The 23,608-nt window shown below is 36.7% G+C and overlaps 1 protein-coding gene across 3 annotated transcripts in view; it reads left to right on the top strand.

The window, feature by feature from the left end:
• LOC126248778 (laminin subunit beta-1) overlaps positions 1–23,608 on the top strand; it is a 376,490-nt gene that overhangs the window by 215,866 nt on the left and 137,016 nt on the right. Inside the window, exons 4-7 of one of the 3 annotated variants that reach the window (XM_049950147.1) lie at positions 2,721–2,777; positions 9,134–9,280; positions 11,792–11,913; positions 13,165–13,295. In XM_049950147.1, the coding sequence (XP_049806104.1) occupies positions 2,721–2,777; positions 9,134–9,280; positions 11,792–11,913; positions 13,165–13,295 (457 nt within the window). The remainder of the gene's footprint in view (positions 1–2,720; positions 2,778–9,133; positions 9,281–11,791; positions 11,914–13,164; positions 13,296–23,608) is intronic. The other 2 variants (XM_049950148.1, XM_049950149.1) reach the window with 2 other exon arrangements.

The raw sequence follows: 23,608 nt of genomic DNA, 5'->3' as shown, positions 1-23,608 counted from the left end.
CAAGCACTGTTCTTACTCAGTGTCACAGTGGTACACCATTGCTTGTAGACATGTTGGAGGGGCCACGTTGATACATCAACAAATTTGACAACTTCATTCATAATGGGGTGATGGATACGCCCAAGCATGATAGCTCCTTTCTCCCATTCTCTCACCTCTCCAAGTTGACTCATCTTGCTGCCGTAATGCCATACAACTGACTGGAACACACACATCACTTCACAGCCCTGGAACTTCCTGGCAGGTTAAGACGGTGCACCAGACTGGGAGTCAAATCCAGGACCTTGGCCTTTTGTGGGCAAGTGCTCTACTACTAAGCTACCTGAGCACGACTCATCACAGGTTTACTTCCACCAGTATCTCATTTTATACCTTCCAAACTTCACAGTTCTCCTGTGAAACTTTCTTCCAGGCATGCCAGCCCTGCAAGTTTGGTAGGAGAACTTTTGTGAAGTTTGGAATAAGGGAGATGAGCAGTGGTGTAAGTAAAGCTCTGAGGACGAGTTGTGAGGTGTGCTTGGGTTGCACAGTGATAGAGCACTTGCCCACAAATGGCAAATGCCCCAGTTTCGAGTCCTGATCTGGCATACAGTTTTAATCTGCTAGGAAGTTTCATATTAGTACATATTCTGCTGCGGAATGAAAAATTAGTTCTGGATACTTCACTGCCGTGACTTAAATAACCATCTACAGCCCTTTAAACTGACCAGTGAGTAATATTTTGTATGGTAATCCCATGTGATTAACTACAGCTACATTCCAGGATGAACCTTTTTATTTTTACACGAAGAAACATTGACACCTCTACAGCACCATCTGATCTTTTTCCTTAAAACTAGGAAAATTATGAATGTTGAGTAAAGAGTCAGCATTTCTGCTGATGTCTGCCTAGGAAATCAGAACTGAAGTTGTTATGCATAAACCACACTCATCATTGTTCTGTGAGTGTAAATTTCTCCAGTAGCTCTGGGAATTCATCACGCAGTTAGCTGCAACAATAAGATGGGCTGTTTCACCAATTACTACACATTATTTGTCACAAGTAAAATGGCTCATATGTCAACAGATATTGGTTTCTGAGGATAAGAAGAATGGAAGTGGAAAACATTCTAAGTGCCATTTTTTCACAAAATGGGTTTTCAATGTTACTGCGTACTCAGTACTGTGTTACATGTCCCTAGACTTGCTTCAAGTGTCAAATCATGGGCAAAATGTTTTAGGCATTCATTGCTAGATGGTGCATGATTTTTTGTGATACGCTGTGCTTCCTAGTGAAATTCAAAGTGCCATGTGGCAAGGTCTCCTTCATTTAGCCTGGAATGGTTTGAGGAGATAACAAGCACAGTTTTGTTGAGTGGGCACAGCTTTTTAAACTGCGACAGAGATTTAGGAATTCTAGAAAAATGAAGAAGGGTAAGCAAGAAGACATCTTCATTCTGTTAATGTACAAAAATGAGCACGCATAACCAGTGCAATATGTGTGTTGTTTTTTTTTAATGGTTATTTTATGCTTGACTTGCTAATATACTATTGGTCTCATGTTTGTGAAATATCATTCTGTGATATGATATGATATAAAATGCATTTCGTCAAGATTCAGTGAAATGTTCTGCAGAAGATCTGATGATGGCAATGTAGTTTGCTGAAACTGGTCATCACAATAAATGCTGCACAATAGTGATCTTGGCTGTTTGAAGTTGTACTTCTGTTTTTATATTAATCTAGATCGTCCCTTAACTTGACAATGTCAAGCATATATGACAATTCTACTAATTAAAATATTACTGTTGTATTTCTGCACTTACATTACCACAAAGAAAACATAATCCTCTGTATTAATGACACTTGAAACAAAAAACTTTTTATGTGGGCACTTACAACCAGTTAATTTACCTGTATGGCACTTACAACTTTTTTCATAAATTGTTTATTTTCAGATTTGTTTCATTATTTTTTGCAATGATGAGGTTAGCAGCATAAATCTGTGGCATCAAAATATCTTCTTAATTTTTTGAATACAAATAAGTTATGTACAAAAAGAGATACATTTTTTTATGTTTCTCCTGACACATGTGAGATTTGGCACTTAGAACATTTTCCACTTCCACTCTTCACATCATTATAGGGATTTTTCTTTTAGTTTTGACCAATACTACCTCCTGTAGAAATTTTGAGAATTTTTTGACCACTCTGTATACATATTGTTAACCGTCACCTTCTGGAATCCATTGTATAAACAGAAGATTAGGTAGCAGTTTCATTTCAGAACAAATTTATGTATTTAGGCTGTTCTCTACCTTTTATTTTTCTAATAACCTAAAAGAGTTTTATTTGTTGCCAGTTATTGTGATGTGTTAATATGACATGTAATTAGTTATTATTTGCTCTATATGTCCTTTAAAGAGAAATTTTATTGTCATTGGTACCACCTATTTAATATGGTGTTGATCATGTGGTATACATACCAAATGCTGAAAATGAAATTAAGCTTGGAATTATTCAGATTAACTGTAAGGTTCAAATAATGAGATCTATCTCAGTGAAGTATACATTCTGAAGTGCTATAATAATGCAGCAATGAGACAGTGAAGAAACTGAAAAACTAGTGAGGGAATAAAACAGTTTTCTTTCCCAATTAATCTCCAATATTCATAGATTTGTCCTGCGATTATTTTATGAGGTACACACTTTAATTAATCCATTGTTCTTCTGTATTGCAGGGACAGCCCTAGGACAAATTAAGACAAGAGAGCGGAACCGTAATCCTCCTGGAAGAGGTGAGAAAACTGTTAAATATTGCATTCCGTGGATATAAAAATTTACAAGGAATAATTTACAAACTTTTCTGTGTATGGTTTTCATAGTAATATTTAATAATTGAAATCAAGTAATGGTAAACAAAGCAAAATGACTTTACAAAGAGAACTAGCATTAGGAATGCATAAACATATAATGAAAAGATGGAGAACGGGGATGTTGATAATAACAGGAAGAGAATAAACATTGCAATTAAAGAACAATAGTTGTACAATACTGATAAGAGGAGTAGACTAGAGGAAACATGGAGATAGTGAAACTACAAAATGTGAAGAGAAATAAAGAGAGAATAGTGGTTTTCTATTAAAAGATAATTTCACACCATTTTATACATCACCTTATGAACTGCAGGTGTAAACAGTGTCCATATCAGAATGAGATTTTCACTCTGCAGCGGAGTGTGCGCTGATATGAAACTTCCTGGCGGATTAAAACTGTGTGCCAGACCAAGACTCGAACTCGGGACCTTTGCCTTTCGCGGGCAAGTGCTCTACAATCTGAGCTACCGAAGCACGACTCACACCCAGTACTCACAGCTTTGCTTCTGCCAGTATCTCGTCTCCTACCTTCCAAACTTTACAGAAGCTCTTCTGTGAACCTTGCAGAACTAGCACTCTGAGGAGACGTGGCTTAGCCACAGCCTGGGGGATGTTTCCAGAATGAGATTTTCACTCTGCAGCAGTGTGTGCGCTGATATGAAACTTCCTGGCAGATCTGCTTCTGTAAAGTTTGGAAGGTAGGAGACGAGATACTGGCAGAAGTAAAGCTGTGAGTACTGGGCGTGAGTCATGCTTCGGTAGCTCAGATGGTAGAGCACTTGCCCACGAAAGGCAAAGGTCCCGAGTTCGAGTCTCGGTCGGGCACACAGTTTTAATCTGCCAGGAAGTTTCAGTGTCCATATCGGTAACTCTATGGTGACTTCAACTCTTCTGCATAATGAAATTATTATCCACTGAATTCTCACACATCTCCATCAAATGCAACTATTAACTGCCTCCAGATTTGTTTCACACATATGTGTAGTGCTGAAATGTGATGAGTCGTGTTAATTCTACTCCACATTGTGTAGGTCCAGGCTCTTTACTTTTATTGCAACTGATAAATGACAAAACTTTTCTGAAGTGACACTCTCCCAATAGATGGTCATTAAAAATTAAATCTTGTTATACATATATTCTGTGTATCCATTCCTTGATCTGCCAGGAAGCTGAATGTTCATGTGTTTCTTATAGTCACACTAATATGCACAAATGTTTTCTTAGAGCTGTGGTAACTCTTTAACTGAGAAATGTCCCTTTTCTGGGTTTTTAAATTTCTAAAAACAATTTTGCATATAAAAAATAGACTGTGTCACACTGCTACAGTAGCTGTTAAAAAAATATTTTTCTGGAAACTAAGGGCTATAAGAATCTCTGTTGCAGTATAAATTTTTATGTCACTACAACTGTCCTTTTTGTTATTTTTATCGCACATAGGATGTACAGTTAAATAATAAGATAATGTAATTATATGAGGAATAGCAAAAATCAGTCAAGACAAAACTCTACCCCAAAAACAATAATTCATGTTAAAGTAAAAAAAAATATAGTAACTGATTTTTGGTGAAATGTTTGTTTAATTCATAAACTGACCAATACTCTCAAAACTGAAATGTGATAGCGAAATGAAAAACTTGTTTTGAAGAAGTAGAGCAAATATAAAGCTCTCAAAAGAATAGAATGAAATGCTAATACTTGTAGTTTTTTATGTTAGCAGATTTGTGTGAAACAGTTTGCCATGCAGGTATAGTTATTTAATTTCTGCTTCCTTTCAAGTGTGATACAAATTGCCTTATGAAACATCAACAATGTTTTTGAGATTTTTTTCACTATCAAAGACAGATTTTTTCTTGTTACATAATGGTATGTGTTATATTCGAAACATTATAAATGGTTGCATTTATGCTCCTAAGAAAGATAATTAGTTGGTTTCAGTTAAATAAATTGTGATAGTTCTTCAGTATATGCTAGATAATGTTGCAGGGCATTAAATATTACAACATTCTCTAAATATGATGGACAGAAAAATTAAGACTGTTTTCAGATGTGGTGCCAGCAGTAATGCTTTCTTTTTGTGCTACCTTTGCTATCTGTAATATTTATTTAAATACTGACTGGGAGCAAATCTTCTTTTTTCCCCTCAGTGACTTCCACGGAAAAAGTTGTTTTTATATTAAAAAACTAAGAACCCCGCCTCTATTGCGAAAAAAGCACCTAGTGTTAAGTGTTAACCCATGTTTCGGCGTAGATAACTACACCTTCTTCAGAACCACAATAAAACCCACAAGTGCCTAAGAAGACCTTTGTCAATGATTAAAAGAACACCATAGCTATACATTTATAAACGAAAAAGAAAACGAAACCACAAATAGTACATATGTACAAAGTCAAAACCACTACTTAACTTAATGGTGTACGCTCCTCCTCACACTGGCCTATGTTCGATGGGCCATGACCCGCCAAAACTGCAGCTACAAACAGTCGCTCACTTACAAGCCTGACCCACTATCTATGCACATCCACAAGACAAGGGAAGTTACTTGAATGCGCATGCGCATACGAATACGAGAAATTTTATACATGGGTCAGGGCTAAATAGCCCATATATTCCCAACTGTGGATCAATGTATATCAAAAAATGAAATGGATAGAACAAGAGACGAGCTAAATAGGAGATGAAACCTAAAAATAACTGCACACAGTTGGTTATGCTAGTAAAGAAACTTATATACGAAGCTACCTATGACAACAGGAGGAACTCTTAAAAACTATACCTAAAGCCAGTAGTTAGCCTGGGGGGGGGGGGGGGGGGGCTGAGGGGACGTAATCTAAAGATGTCGTGGTAATGAAGATATAGGGATAAAACATGAGGTGTTCCCACAGGCTAAAATCACCTTCATCGTAAAAGGAAAATGAGGATAAAAAGAAAGAAGATGAACAGCTTGACCAACCGCGCTCGCCAATCAGCGCGCACATGTGATAATCCCCAGATCATCAGATTTACAAGTATGAAGAACAAAGTAAAGGCGCGAAACCTTTAAAATATTTTATATTTCTTAGTAGGAGTTGGTCATTGGGGATATTGTCTTTAACATGTTGCAGATGCTTAAAGTTCTGCATTTCTTCCAGCGGTGACGGTCCTAAGGGCTCTACTTATGCAGAACACCTTGTGCAAACGGCTCATGCGCCGAGCCCTCCAGTTAATATTGAGTTACCTCATGTCGAGGTTAAAGGCTTAAAACTGGATGTTTTGGAAGAAATGCAGATCTTTAAGCATCTGCAACATGTTAAAGACAATATCCTCAATGACCAACTCCTACTAAGAAATAGAAAATGTTTTGAATGTTTCGCACCTTTACTTTGTTCTTCATACTTGTAAATCTGCTGATATGGGGATTATCACATGTGCACGCTGATTGGCGAGCGCGGTTGGTCAAGCTGTTCATCTTCTTTCTTTTTATCCTCATTTTCCTTTTACGATGAAGGTAATTTTAGCCCGTTGAACACCTCACGTTTTATCCCTATATTATCTTTATTACCACGACGTCTTTAGATTACGTCCCCTCAGCCTCCCCCCCCCCCCCCCGCCCCCTCCCCCTCGCCCCAGGCTAACTACTGGCTTTAGGTATACTTTTTAGAGTTCCTCCTGTTGTCATAGGTAGCTTCATATATATGTTTCTTTACTAGCATAAACAACCGTGTGCAGTTATTTTTAGGTTTCATATCCTATTTAGCTTGTCTCTTGTTCTATCCATTTCATTTTTTGATATACGTGGATCCATGGTTGGGAATATATGGGCTATTTAGCCCCAACCCAAGTATAAACTTCCTCATATTCGTATGCGCATAGATAGCAGGTCAGGTTTGTAAGTGAGCGACCGTTTGTAGCTGCAGTTTATGGCGGATCATGGCCCATCAAACATAGACCAGTGTGAGGTCGAGCGTACAGCATTAAGTTAAGTAGTGTTTTTGACTTTGTACATATGTACTGTTTGTGGTTTCGTTTTCTTTTTCATTTATAAATGTATAGCTATGGTGTTCTTCTAATCATTGACAAAGGTCTTCTTAGGCACTTGTGGGTTTTATTGTGGTTCTGAAAAAGGTGTTGTTATCTATGCCGAAACCTGAGTTAACACTTAACACTAGGTGCTTTTTTTGCAATCGAGGCGGGTTTTTAGTTTTTTAATATATTAACCAACGATTGCTGATGCGCTGCAATGCTGAAGGTTCTAAAATTGTTTTTAGCTCTTAATCTGCTTTGAATTATCTATGCATTGTTCCCCACATCTAGCCCAGGTGCCTGATGTGTATTCTCGATGCTTAGCCCTCCCCTGTTGTGATGATTGACCCTCACCTCCTGATTTGTGGCTGTATATTCATGTCTTTCTCTCTTCAAGGACTCATATTCTGTTTTAAGTATCTCCAACATCTCCTGCATACTACTGAAATATGAATAGATAAATATATTTTTATCAGTGATTTGGAACAGTTACTTCAGTCACACTGCCCATACTCAAATCACGGATGACTAGGAAATATGTGAATTAACGGGTTTGTAGGGTGACTGTGTTAACAAACACGTATATGCACAAATGTTTCCTGAGCATTTGGTTTTGTGCCTTTCACATAATAGTTTTCAATGATAAAAACAAAGTAAAATTCTCTATATTTTAAAGTTCTCTCTCTCTCTCTCTCTCTCTCTCTCTCTCTCTCTCTTCTCACACACACACACACAAAATTTAAATTCCTTCAGATTTGTTTCTTGCTTAAAGCTGTTATGTCCTATGATTAACTTTTTCCAGTATACTTTTTAAACATGAGTTGAAAGAATTAAGAATAAAACTAAAACTTACATTTATGGCACATATAATTAATATTTTACATTTTCAGTTCATACACTGGAGTTTCAGTTACACTGAGCAGATGATAAACCTTTTTGGGCACAAGACAAAAATTGAAACACAGGGTCATTGGAGAGAAATGTATGTAGAAAAGGACCTCAAGAATAAAGAGTCAACTCTAGTGAGCTGCTCATTGTAGTGAAATGTAGATAAGGATGTAGAGATTAAAGTGACAGGAACTGCCCACATCCTAAATATAAATATAATGGGTATAGCTGTGGAAAGTGAAAAAGCTAAGAAAAGAACCTCTGTAAAAGAGAAAATAAAATAACATTCAGAAGACAATATGTAATGCTATAGGTTATGTGGTTAATTCATAAATTTGTTTTTCTACTTTTATCTCATTGTCATGAGATCTTGAATATAATATTTTTTTTTTACTTTTATTATTTCAGTATGTGGTCAGTTTTCCTAAAATACTATTTTTTGAAAAAGAGCTTTTCGCTACACTACCTTTCGACATAGTTTTAGTATCTCATAGCTTTTTCTCCAAGGTAAATCAATCACAACACTAAAAGCTGTACCTCCTCCATTATGTTTTCCCTGAAAAACCTACCCACTTAGACAGGCAAGCACATTAAAGTGCCTGGTTCCAGACCCAGATCAAATCCGCCTCATGGATTAACAATGGAGGCGGTGTGCCGACCAGCCTGGATGTGGTTCATGGGCAGTTTTACACATCCACTGAGGTAAATACTAGGCTGGTCCTCATGTACTGCCTCAGAGACAGTGCCCAAACATTGAAAAATGTCACATTTGACCATGCTATTACCCTAATGTGAACAAGGGTCACACAGATTACTCCCCCCAAAGGGGAGGGCACCAGTGACTTTAAAATGTTTTTGTGTGGAGCAGCCCCATCATAATAATAGCCATAAGGGTATGGTTGGTTCTCAGTGAAATTGTAAAAGTACGATAGCAGTACAGATCCAGTGTTGACTGGATGAAGGGCACTGGAAAGGAGGGAAGGTATTTCTGAAAATCTTCAGTCTTTATTTGGGAAAATTTTTAGTATTGCCGATCAATTACTTTTCCTTTTACTCAGTGAGCTATAAGAAAAGTAAATTTTTATTTGTTTGTCCCTTTCTAAATGTTTTTGTCATTATTTAGTATAACTATCACACAGGCTTTTTTATCCATTAAAGTACACATTTGTGTTCCTTTTTGCCATTCTCATATTATTGATAGCTGTACTCACTACCAAATCCAAGATTCTTGCATTAATACAATTCTTAGAAGTAGTTAGTAAGGTGGATTAATTCGCCATTTCAAATAAATCAAAATTCTTTTCCATGGCTCTCAGGCTTGATGCTGTATGTGTCTTAGACTTATTCTTTTTCAAGAAGAATGAAAATTTGTGTGTATTGTATTGGTCAGGTGCACAGCAAGGCGCCATTAAACCTACACACAGAGGAGACATCGAAATTTCACATATACCAACAGAGACAATGACTGAACAAGGTGAAAGTGATGTACATCCTCTGAGCCACTTGGCTTATTGGTATGGTCTGCCAGGTCAGCGAGGTATTGTCATGCCAGGGCTCTCTTATATACATCCTGGGTGTGGAAACAGCTGACAACCATTGCTATTGTAGTTTGTTTAACAAAACTAATGATATGGGTGAATGGTTGCAGCTTAACAGGTGTGACTTTGAATAAGACTTGATGTGCTGTACTAATAAAAGGATTTGCACTCACAGTGCCAAATGTGGGAGCTAACGTTGCTGTTTCAGCAGAAGACTCACCAGTTTTTGCCAAATATGTTTCCAGTTATATCTAATATTGTTTTACTAATTTGTTCATCATTATTTCATAATTTGTGTCAATACTGAAATATACTTGCTTTCTAACACATGTAGGTTACCCTTAATATTAAGTGAAGGTAACAAAAAAAATTGTTGAGGGGTAAAAATGAGCTAGGTTTTGTAACACTAAAAGCAGTTTTATATAGCTAGTGCCTTATTTGATGGTGAAGTAGTACCTTGGTATTTCATATGCTTGTACTCATTTACATATGATAATAATATTTTTAATATTATTTTAAATACACATCTGTGTTTTGTGACTAGATACTTATATTGACTTACATATTGACTTCTATTGACATGTTGAATGTATGATCAAATACAAATTTTTTGTATGTTTCAGCTTTTATCTCCACATAACTAATTAATGTTAGTAAAATAGTCATTTATGTCACAGGAAGCTGTGTGTTGTAACTTAAGAATCAGCTCTTTCTCTGTAAAATGTAATGTTGGCTATGTACGTTAGTAATGGTATTAAAGATTTCAGTGGCTCTTGACAGGTGCTTCATGTAGTGATTCTGTCTCTTATAATTCTGACACTGGGATGTCAAGGAAGCATGTAAACAAGACTGAAAACATTGCTGAGCTTTCAGACAATGTTCTATGAAAACTCAGCAATGTTTTAAGTCCTGTTTATGCATCTGTTGACCCACAATAGGGTGAATGATTACCATCACTCCTTCTGTTATTTGTATTTCACCAAGAATCTTCCAGTATTATTGTACTAGAAGGTCTTCTTAGTATTCTCATCATAATCATATTTCAATTTGCACTTTATACAGTGTGAAACCTTCAACACTAAGAAGCAATTATCAGAGCCAAATGAAAAATACAAAGCAGAGCAGCACATGTAAATAATTAGAAGTGGCATGGTATTATTTAAACAATCATGAATTATACAAGTCAAGGTCCTTTATGAGCCAGATAATGCTACTGAGCTGCAAGCTATCTGCCAGTAGCCACTGTGACCTATGAGTACTGGAGGGTACCAAATAAGCTGAATTCAAGCAGTTACAAATGATTGAACCGAGATAATCCTGCTTGTATGGAGCAAATAGATATAGAAGTGATGTAAGTGTAAATGTCATCGCTTACAAAATCTAAAAGAATCATGGTTTGGTGGAATCTCATAGTGTCATATTTGTAATGAGGAACCCCACAACCCCAAGTAATGTGCTTGCCAAACGTGAAGCCGTTATGCAAGATTGGCAATGTCTGCTACTGTGGTTGAACAACAGAGGATCTCATGCAAACACGTCTTTCAGGGTTTCTGTAGGCTCTCAGCCAAAGATATCTCAAGTCTTAGTGACTATGTGAACACAAATTTTGACACTTAGTTGCTGTGTTTTTTGACTAGCTAAGTTTCACTTTGAACTACCCTGACCATTATGTATACATGAAACGACAATGTGCTGATTGTTATTCCCCAGAATATATTTTGGATGAATAGTCCTAAGTGCTGCTGGGTATCATTGTTGATCATGACTAGCATGTATTGCACGACAGCAGTCATTGTGTCAGATATATTTTAGAGAAACTTTTCTTCCAGTTCGCTCTTGGAACTACATTCCAACAAAGAACCAAATAAACCCAATATTACACTGAATGTTCAGTCTTACTACATAGTGTAAAACAGACTTTTTTCTGATGTTTCTTATTTGTCAGATGTGTTGAAGGTTGTACATGTGACTGAGAAACTGCCCCATGGCCCTACTGTGGTGGTCAGGCCTAATGAATTGTGGAGATAACAGACATTATCTTGGTGCACCTTTAACATAATGCTACATTTTTTTTAAAGTTTTCATTGCATTTTTAGTGAGTTTCTGATGTACTCATTTTATGCTGATAATATGACTGTACAATATACAGTCATGTGTGAAAACAATTAGTGTGTTTCTGACCACTCATTTCTAGTATAGCAAATCTGAATGGCCTTAATCTTATAGTCTGGCTTGGCAACATGCCATATCCAGCAGACTTTTTGGTCAGTGAACTTGTAGATCATGATTTATATAACTGTTCTGAGAACAAAATGCTTCATATATTCAGTTACCATTATGAGAGAGATGATGCTTAAGATACAATGTAAATTATGTAGCTTCAGTTACACTCCTTTACCTATATGCTTAATAAATTATGAATATTCTGTTCAATTTTCATAACACTGCTTGGTTCAGAACTGCATGACAAACAAATATTAAATGCTGATAATTATATGCCTATGATGCAGGATATATACCTCAACGTCCACATCCATGTGAGCAAAGCTCATGCTATCCTGCAACAGGAAATCTCCTGATTGGGAGAGAGAAGCAGCTTAAGGCCTCATCAACTTGTGGCTTGTATAAACAGGTAAAATCCTTGTGCTATACTCATCCTAGCTTAGTGCTATATGCTATTAAAGTGAGATTCAGTGCATAATGAGATCATTTCTCTATGAAGAGTCTTCATTAACACACTCCAGAATCGAATACAGAGAGAACTGAATTAAAACTGAACAACTTACTCAATAAATAATGTTAAACTAAAAAAAATCAATATTAGTTTGGCCTTATTACTGTATTTTACTTACTCCTGTTTCTACAGTGTTAGAACAGGGTTACATGTCCACAGCAATTTAATTTTTCCACTGGAGTAAGCCATTCTTGTACATACTGGTGCAATCTCTTGTGTGAGGTTGTTGTATCACTTTATTTATTTATTTATTTACTTATTTATTTGTTAAAATCCAGCTGGTATCAGAAATTGGTAGCAGATTTTTAATTGTAGTGCAAACCTTGTTTCCATAATAATGAAACCTTAATGCTGTTAATAGCAATCTTTTATATCACTAATACATTTCATACCATGACGACTTTGTAGCATTGCTAAGTTGTGGAGAAACATTTCAAATGTAATATTGAATAATTGATGACTAGCTTTTCTTCCTATATGCCATCATCATTCTTCAGTGACTTCAAATGTGTTTGTTAGTAATTGAGTCTAAGTATGATGTTACGCTGGGAAAACATTTTGTTGATTCTTTTTTCTCAGATGAACAATTGCATAAACTTGCTGTTGAAGCATACATTTAACTATTCAAGTCCACAGTTTCATAAGGGGCCTGAAGATGGTATTAGTACAAAGATAGTACTTGTTAATCAAACAGTCTACAGATGTAATGGTGTTTCATAGTGTCCAGCAGGCACTATGAGTGGGTAGTACACCCATGGACTGTTCGATCAACTAATACACTGAGAGAAAGTGAAGAATTGCTTATTGCTTGTGTCTTTTTGATGGCGGATGAGATGTTTTCATAGTTGGAAACTATCAAACTTAGGAGAGAGAGAGAGAGAGAGATACAAATAGCAGACTACAAAATGACACTACATAGTAAAGTAACATTAAATACTTTACTCAGGTGGCTGAACATGTAAACAGAATTCACTATCATGCTCCACTGCAAAACTAACTGGTGTAGTTTTGTTTTATGTATTAGTTCAGAGCTGAAGGAGTATTATGTGTATCATTGTCCTATAACAACAAAAATGCACAAAATGAACTAACAACAGCAGAATGTAAACATAAGTTATTTATTTATTTATTTTATTTATTTATTTTCAGGAAAGGTTTTGTATAGTGTCACATTTAGAAGAGCGGAAAAAATGTTTCTGGTGCGATTCACGTGATGAACATGCTAATAATCCAGCTCGTAGTCATCGTATAGAGAATATTGTCTATAAAAATTTTCCTGGGTATGTATCTGTTTGGATTCTTTGATTGCTATTATTGACAGTCTCTATTCCAGAGTAGTAGAATTGTAATTAAATTACACACTTGATTAACTGTATCTGTATTCTGGCTCCACAAAACAGTGAATGAAAACCTGTTGTGTCCATATCTTTTGCTACACTTAATAACAAAACACAGTGCTGCAAAATGATGTAGTAATTGTATTTTGCGACTGCAGGGAATATATTTGAGTTATTCATTTACATTTGTGTAATGAACAGAGGTTTGGCAACAACAAAATTGTGTGAATATATATAATTTCTGTTGACATTTTTAATGAAAATACACATACACATACACAAGATTGGTTGGATAGAGTGTCATAAAGCTGTTGTAACCCCGCCTGTCACAAACTGGCTCGCAACTGTTGTAGTTGGCACCGAGATGGAGGTGACATTCGAGCTAGTCTCACATGTGTTCTATCAGGGACAGATCTGAAAATCTTGCTGGCCCTGGGAGCACCTCAACATCATGCAGGCAGTTCATAGAGACACATGCCTTGTGTGAGTTCATAGAAACACATGCCTTGGGGGGATCTGTATTACCCTATTGAAAAATAGTGACACAGTACTATCAAATGAGAGGTAGCACATGAGGATGCAGGATGTCCATGACCTAAATTCAAACCTGATGACTCCCCACACCATGATGTGAGAAGCAACATTGCTGTGCCTCTACAAAACTTTGTAAGAATGGGGCCTCCCTCCACGCCATTAAAATACTCACTGACAGTGGTCATCCAAGGCAGTGCAGTACCATGATTCATTACTGAACACATTGTGATGCCATTCGTCAGCAATACATGCTTTCTGGTCATTGCACCACTCAAAACACAGCTGTTTGTGTTGTGATGTTAACAACAGCCTATGCATAGCACGATGATTCCCTAGTTTGGCTGATGCTATTCTCCTACCAATGATACAGGATGAATGTTGCAGTGAGTCCATTACATGTTCTCAAATGGCATGCACAGGTGTGAAGGGGTTACGATGTGCGTGGTGCACAATATGGTGATATTCCCTTGTGTTGGTCATATGTGGTCAACTGGAATCTTGGCAATGAGTGTGCATGTCCTTACACTCTTATGCTGCCCAATATCAGGCCACTGTCTCACATGGATGTCCAACAAATCTGGATATTGCACAATTTGACCATATTGAGTACATTATTGACAGTTTCATCTGTGGTTGCAATTTTGGTACATTATTCACTTTATAACATGTCTTGGCTGTTATATTATGATAATTTCTTGTTCACCTTTCTCCATGAATTTAATAGTTAACTGACTGCAAGTGGTGATCATTGAGGGAAGCAGTTGATAATGGAATCAGCTGAGAACAATGATTGTTAAGAGATCATGAACTGTATGTTTTATTACAGATTCTCAAGAACTGTGAACACTTTCAACGATGTACAGCTAAACCACATTCCACATGCCACTATATGCTACTGATTACATTCACACTAAAACTTGTACAGTCACTGACCACAGTATGAATAATCATTTTAAAAACTCATTAGGAAAACTGCCTAACAGTGCTGGCTAGTGCGCTGTTTTGACTCAACTCTCAGACTGCTCCACTACAACTACAACACTTGTGCTTATGTTAAGTGACAACAGTTACCATACCATGAAAAGCATTGTATGAGATCACAGATTATTTCATACCTCTGACCACTGCTAAACCAGAGGTAGCTGTAGTACACACTGTATCACAGGGAAGATCAGTAACTTTACCATTTAAATTAACAACTGATGTCAAATATCTTTCTGTGTGATGGTAGCATCTACATGTACATCGTTACTCTACAATTCACGCTTAAGTGCCTGGCAGAGGGTTCATCGAACCATTTTCATACAACTTCTCTACCATTCCACTCTCGAATGGCATGTGGGAAAAAGGAACATCTAAATCTTTCTGTTCGAGCTTTGATTTCTCTTATTTTATTATGATGATCATTTCTCCCTACGTAGGTGGGTGTCAATAAAATATTTTCGCATTCTGAAAAGGAAGTTGGTCATTTGAAATTTCGTAAATAGATCTCGCCGCAAAGAAAACCGCCTTTGTTTCAGTGACTGCCACCCCAACTCTTGTATCATATCAGTGACACTCTCACCCCTATTGCTCGATAACACAAAACGGGCTGCCCTTCTTTGCACTTTTTCGATGTCCTCCGTCAATCCTACCTGGTAAGGATCCCACACCACGCAGCAATATTCCAGCTGAGGATGGACAAGTGTAATGTAGGCTGTCTCTTTAGTGGGTTGTCACATCTTCTAAGTGTTCTGCCAACAAAGCACAGTCTTTGTTTTGTCTTCCCCACAATATTATCTTTGTGGTCTTTCAAATTTAAGTTGCCCGTAATTGTAATTCCTAGGCATTTAGTCGAATTGACAGCCCAATATTATCTTTGTGGTCTTTCAAATTTAAGTTGCTCGTAATTGTAATTCCTAGGCATTTAGTCGAATTGACAGCCCTTAGATTTGTGCGATTGGTCATATACCCAAAATTTATTGGATTTCTTTTGGTATCCATGTGGATGACCTCGCACTTTTCTTTGTTTAGTGCCAATTGCCACTTTTTGCACTATACATAAATTCTCCCTAGATCATTTTGTAATTGGAATTGATCGTCTGATGATTTTACTAGATGGTAAATTACAGCATCATCTGCAAACAATCTAAGGGGGCTGATCAGATTATCACTCAGATCATGTATGTAAATCAGGAACAGCAGAGGGCCTATGACACTACCTTGCGGAAGACCAGATATCACTTCTGTTCTACTCAATGATTTGTTGTCTATCACTACGAACTGTGACCTCTCTGAGAGGAAATCACGAATCCAGTCGCATAACTGAGATGATACGCCATATGCACGCAATTTGATTAATAGTTGCTTGTGAGGTACGTTATCAAAAGCCTTCTGGAAATCTAGGAATATGGAATCGATCTGAGATCCCTTGCCTACAGCACTCATTGCTTCATGGGAATAAAGAGCTATCTGTGTTGCACAAGAACGATATTTTCTGAATCTGTGTTGGTTATGTATCAATAAGTCATTTTCTTCAAGGTGATTCATAGTGTTCAAGTACAGTATATGCCAAAAATCCTACTGCAAATTTAGGTCAGTGATATGGGTCTGTAATTCAATGGGATACTCCTATTTCCTTTCTTGAATATTGGTGTGACCTGCGCCATTTTCCAGTCTTTAGGAACAGACCTTTCGTCAAGTGAGTGGTTGTATATGATTGCTAAGAAAGGCGCTATTGGGTCTGCATACTCTGAAAGGAACATGATTGGTATATCATCTGGACCGGAAGACTTTCCTTTCTTAAGTGATTTGAGTTGTTTCACAACACTTAAGGTATCTACTTTTATGTCACTCATGCAAACAGCTGTTCTGGTTTCAAATTCTGTAATATTTACTTCGTCTTCTTTCATGAAGGAATTACGGAAAATTGTATTTAATAACTCTGCTTTAGTGGCACCATTTCCATCGCTATCGCGCAGTGACGGTATTGACTGTTTTTTGCCACTGGTGTACTTTACATACAACCAGAAACTCTTTGGATTTTCTACCATATTTTGAGACAATGTTTCATTGTGGAAACTATTAAAAGCATCTTGAATTGACGTCCGCACTAAATTTTGAGCTTCTGTGAAACTTAGCCAGTCTTGGGGATTTTGTGTTCTTCTGAATTTGGCATGCTTTTTTTCGTTGCTTCTGCAACAGTGTTCTGACATGTTTTGTGTACCATGGTGGATCAGTCCCATGTCTTATTAACTTATGCAGTATGAATCAATCTATTGCTGTTGATGCTGTATCCTTGAATTTGAGCCATATCTGGTCTACACTTACATAATTAGCTTGAAAGGAATAGAGACTCTCTCTTAGGAAGGCATCAAGTGAATTTTTATCTGCTGTTTTAAATAGATATATTTTGTGTTTATTTTTAGTGGTTTTGGTTGACAATGACCTTGTGTTCACTAATCCCTGTATCCATCATGACTCTCTCTATTAGATCAGGATTATTTGTGGCTAAGAGGTCAAGTGTGTTTTCGCAACCGTTTACAATTTGTGTTGGCTCATCAACTAATTGTTCAAAGTAATTCTCAGAGAAAGCATTTAGTACAATTTTGGAAGATGTTTTCTGTCTACCACTGGCTTTGAACATGTATTTTTGCCAACAAATCAAGGGTAGATTGAAGTCTCCACCAATTATAACTGTATGAATGGGGTACTTATTTGTAATGAGATTCAAGTTTTCTTTGAACCATTCAGCTATTAAATCATCTAAGTCGGGGGTCGGTTGAAGGAGCCGATTATTATTTTGGTACAGCTGTTGAGTATGACCTCTACCTATATTAATTCACAGGAACTATCTATTCAACTTCACTACAAAATAAACTACTACCAACAGTTACAAACACACCACCACCTACTTTATTTAATCTATCATTTCTGAACATGGTTTGTGACCCTGTAAAAATTTTGGCAGAATTTATCTCCGGCTTTAGCCAGCTTTCTGTTACTATAACGATTTCAGCTTCAGTGGTTTATATCAGCACTTGAAGCTCTGGTACTTTTCCAATACAGCTACGACAATTTACAACTACAATACCAACTGTTGCTTGGTCAATTCTTGTCATTTCTTTGCCCAGTACCCTTTGTGACTGGAGCCCTTTTTTATCTCTCCCGAGACTGTCTAACCTAAAAAACCACCCAGTCCATGCCACACAGCCCCTGCTACCCGTGTAGCAGCCTCCTGTGTGTAGTGGACAAATGACCTATTTAGCGGAACCCGAAACCCCACCACCCTATGGTGCAAGTTGAGGAATCACCCTCACTCATCCCCTGATCTCAAAAAATAAATAAATGACTAAATTTCTCCTGGAAGTTTGTGGTGACATGAAGTCTCAGTGTAAAACTGAAAACTCGAAAAGGGTCCCAGTAGATAGGAAAGACACAACAGAGCAAGAATATTTACAATTAAATTGACAGACTCTTAAAATAATCACTTAAGATTGGTTGTAACCACACAGAAATATATTCAAAGCTGTACTGACTGTGACATTGCCAATGGCATTGCCGCAGTGGTGACGCACCGATTCCTGTCAGATCACCAAAGTTAAGTTCTGTCGGACTTGGCTAGCTCTTGGATGAGTGACCATCAGGGTCCGTCAAGTGCTGTTGGCAACTGGCATGCACTCAGCCCTTTTGAGGCCGATTGAGGAACTACTGACTGAAAAGTAGTGGCTCTGGTTGCAAAAAATGACAACGGCAGGGAGAGCGCTGTGCCCACCCCACACCCCTCCATGTCCGCATCCAGTGACGTCTGTCGGCTGAAGATAACACAGCAGTTGTTTGGTACCATTGAGTCTTCCTAGGCCTCTTCAGACAGAGTTTAATTTTGTTTTAGTGACAGTGATGTTAGCAACAAACTCTTTATATCATAACTATGAAAATTTTGCTAAAGAAAAATAAAATTTTTCACCATTCGTACCTGTGTCAAACAGCAGTAAGTGTTGCTCAGTTAACAGGTACATCTGCAGTTCACTATTTATTAAAATTAAAAATATATATTTCAATTAGTAAGAAAAGTAATTAGTGACTCTGATAAATTTATGTCAACCAATGATGTATTAACTAACTATAATTAAAAAAATTTTTTCGCAGAAGATCCCATCAGTATATATCTCTGTCTTTTGTCCATTCTTCATTAATGGATCCTCATGAGAATAAACTAGCTTTGTCTGAAGTGGAATAAATATTGGAATTTGTTGTAATCTTCTGAAAATTCCAAATGTTGACATAATCATATACATAAGAAAATACTGGTATGCATAAAAAGATAAACATTTCCAATCAAATAAAGTTAATAATTAACAAAATAACAAATGGGGAAAAGAAGGTTAGAAGGAAGCAACATATGGTTACTGGCATGTAGTGCACAAATCCAATCACACGAATACATAAACAACTTAACATTTTACATATCCAAATATCCACATTTTTGCACTGGACATTTCTATAACACCCTTTCATTGCTCTTGTGGGTACTCTGCTTTTTGTAAACCTCAAGGGCACTATAAACATGTCATGTGGACTTGAGGACTCATGTTGTTGGCCCAACACATGTGGCAGTATTCGCAAGGAAATGCCCACCAGACTGCTTGCTGGGTAAGGGGGAATAACTGTGCAGCTAGCTGCATGCAGCAGTGGTCATCGCCATGGGTTGTGTGCCTTGGTGTGCTGCTTCTTGGCAAACTCATAAACTGCTGATATCACATGGTGTGACACTGGTCACCTCCCATGAGTCACTTGGTTGCATTGTTTAAAGTAACGATGATGTGTTTCCAGCCAGTACCTCGTGAACGCAGAAAGAAAATATGTGACAGAATCACTCCAAAACAAAATTCGCACTGCTGCATCTTGAAGTTAGGAGGCACATACAAACATTAGTTTAAAAAAAGTGCAACAAAGTAATGTTAAATCTGCACATATATCTATAAAAGTAACAAAATCGTACAAAAGTCAAAGTTTTGAAAGTCATCACCACCTGTTATCGTTTGAAAATAAACATGAAATTTCTTCCTCTTCCCTGTCCATTTATTTTTTCTCTCTTTTTCTTTTTCACAAAGTGGTGATACAAGTCTTTTCTTTTTCTTCTTCTTCTTACACTTTTTTTGATGTACTGTTTCCTTTTAAATTCTTCTTCTGGTCTGCAGTAAAGCACTGATAGCAATTCTTTGCATGCTTGCCATGGTTTAATAAATTAAATACATAGTTCTGCCAATCCTTAGACAAATATTCACTTGAGCATGCTGTTTTGAACTGTACTGATGTCAGAACATCTTCCATGTTACATTTTTGCACTGTGCAGTCCATAACATACAGTTGGTGTGCCCAAAAACCAATCGTGTCTGGTCACTCGGATTTTGTGAACATGAATCTTCAAACTGTCCATTGATAACAAAATCAGTGTTCATTACATTAAAATAACAGTTCCCATTATAACTGCCTTGCATCAATAAACCAATATCGTCTCACATCAGACTTCGATCACTGTCAGCATTTTAATTTTCTGGCATTGATAAATTGATAAGGTGCATTAGTGTCCATTTCAAACTCCATAAAATGTCACTGTACATTAAAAATCAACTTGTCTTCTGCACTACTTTCATCACATGACCTTTGCTTGTTGACAATGGCATCATGAATTACTGCACTCATTTCAGTAGACTGATGAATTTCTTGTTGCTGTAAGATTACTTGAGAATGAACTTCAACCGCTCTGAATTCTTTATCTTCATTGTGTTGCTTACTTTCCTGAAAGTCGTCAAAATGTTCAGTTTTCTCCAGTCCTATAATTTTACATTTCAAACTTGTGAACAGTTATTGCAAGTAATTACGAATATCTACTATCTTTTGATCAAACATTTTGTCCAATTTTTGTGTATGTTCATCAATTTGTTTGTTCTAATCCTCTCCCAAATTTTGATTCTCTGTTCTTAAAGCTCACTTAGTATTGTCTAGCGTTTTGTTATTCTCGTCAAGCTTTTTATTTAAATTTTGCTTCTGATCATCAAGCATATTATTTAAATTTTGTTCCTGATCATCAAACCTTTTATTTAAATCTGTGAATTTCTTTTGTAAGAGCTTCATTAATGCTTAGTAACTTCACGTAGCACCAGTCCAATTGTTGTTTATTGTGGCCTTACTTGATTCAGCATTTACATCCAAATTTGAATCTTCATTTTCTGCTACTAAATTTGTACTTTGAATTCTGTTACTTGTTTACAGTTCATTAATGAGATCCATGGCAACACTGCCCTGATCAACACTGTCCTCTCTGTTAATTACATCACTATTTTCAGTTTGTATGGCCATTGTTATTTGTATCTATACTACACATGCAAATTATTATTATCAATTTAATTGTTCACTGTTTACATTCCTTTTCCTGTCCAATATTGCTCGAAAAATCTAGGCACTAGTGAAAATACCAACTTCACTTGCCATACGGTGACACTGGCTATTGGACTCCAGATTTGATGATTGTTGCAGGATTCAACAGCTTTGACACTGGTCTCCGTATATAACATGTCTTCGCTGGTATGTTACAACAATTTCTTGTTCACCTTTCTCCATGAATTTAATAATTAACTGATTGCAAGTGCTGATCATTTAGCAAAGTGGATGATGATGGAATCAGTTGGAACTATTATTGTTAAGAGATCACAAACTGTGTGTTTTATTACAGATACTCAAGAACTATGAACACTTTCAATTACACACAGCTGAACCACATTCCACATGCCATCATATGTTACCAATTGAGTTCACACAGAAACTTATATGGTAACCAACCATAACGCAAATGACCTCTTTAAGATTTCATTTTGAAAGCAGCCTAACAGTGCCTGCTTGTGAACTGATTTGCGTCAACTCCCAGATAGCTCTACTGCAACAACACCACTTTCGCACATGTCAACGGATTGCAATTACTGTCCCGCAAAAAGCATTCTCTGCGATTACAGATTATTTTGTATCTCTGACCTCAACTAAACTAGAGGTAGCTGTAATACACATTCTATGGCTTGGCAGATTGATAACTTTGCCATTTAAATTAGTAACTCATGTCACATATCTTGCAAATTGATGGTACCATACCCTCACAGCATGGATTGTTTTTAAGAGAAGTACAGTCACATGTGTATTCAGCTACCCAATTTGTAACTATTGAAAATGAAAGAGCACGTTTTTTACAAACCTTCAACACTTTTGATAATTTTCATTGAAGATAAACTATCCAGAACAAATAATTTTATGATGGTATAGTTTTCAGGTTTATCCATTCAATAAAAGCACACAGAATATGGCTATTTTAAAAAGCAATAATCAAAATTTTGGTGACAAGTAACTCTTCACAGGTAATGTCGTATCCTCAGATCCTAGAAATATTTACGCTTTATTCTTGTTTCTAGAAAAAGCATTGCTTAAATGGTTGTGTACGTAGAAAATTACTGATTCATAAACTCGTGTTATACATGTTTAACAGGATATAAAAGCATTTCATGGTAATACATTGCAATTAAAAAGGAAACTGTTGCTATTCTATTTTAAAGTGCTTATATTCAGTTGTAGTCCTGAAAAATAAAAGACTAATAATAGCTTTTATTGTATGCCATACACTGTCTACACATCCACATGTGCAACTTTCTGTATAGTCTAACTTAACTACATTTCACACTCCGTGAGATGTAATGAGAGTTATGCAAATATTTATTTATTTTCTTTTTGTCCTGCAACAATAATGCTTGTGGAAGTTGTGATAAGATGAAGGATACACATGATTGAAATCAATGTTGTTCCACAGATCAGGTACATCACAGTACACACAAGATTAGGATTATAGAAAGAGTTGTCTTACTGTAAGAATTCAGTGCTGATGTGAAGCCCCCATCACACTGCAAGTAGATCTTCTAGATGTCATTATATGGAATCAAAGAGGTATTGAATATCTATCTCGGGACCTTCTTCCTCTTAGTAGGCAATTGAAGACTGCAATGAACAAGTTGTCAACCAACCAAAACCTCAGATGTGTTCAGTAGGTGACATGTTGGGTAAACATGCAGGCCAGGGAAAAAGTAGTACCAATTACTCTTCAAAGAAGCCTTTCACATTCCTGACTACATTTAACCAGATGGTGTTCTGCTAAAATATGCTTCATGAAGTTTCCTGAAGGAGGGGCACCATCCTGGTATGTAATATCTCTCTCATATTTATGTTGTTCAAATTGCTCTCCCTACACTGGAGTTGAGATTGCATTCTTTACCCAGTGGCAGTCCATTCACTTTGGTAGTGTCTAAATCATGCAGACATTGTATACAGTAGCCAAAGAGGAATTTATTTGAAGACAATACATTTTAACACTCAGCATGTGAGATGATGTCAGATACCGATTACAGTTTGAAACATTTATTGTTTCTGTACATCTGAAGCAAATATGATGGTATGCATGCCACCAGTCCTGCATACAGAAGAGAGCACTTTACCATCAATGCTAACTGCTTCGCACCTATTGACAACTGAAACTGCAATTGTAATGAATGTGTTCTGACAGTTAAAAATATTTGCCAAATTGGGACTCGAACCCAATCTCTTCTTTTTCACAAACAGTTACCTTAACTGTTAGACTATTACCTCTGGGCCGGACTCGGGCTTTCATTTCCATGAATAAAACAATAAATGTTAATTTCAATAGGACA

Source organism: Schistocerca nitens, chromosome 3 (assembly GCF_023898315.1).
Source record: "Schistocerca nitens isolate TAMUIC-IGC-003100 chromosome 3, iqSchNite1.1, whole genome shotgun sequence".
Lineage (NCBI taxonomy): Eukaryota > Metazoa > Arthropoda > Insecta > Orthoptera > Acrididae > Schistocerca > Schistocerca nitens.
Note: the sequence above shows the minus strand (reverse complement) of the source record. Positions and strands in the feature narration are given on the sequence as shown.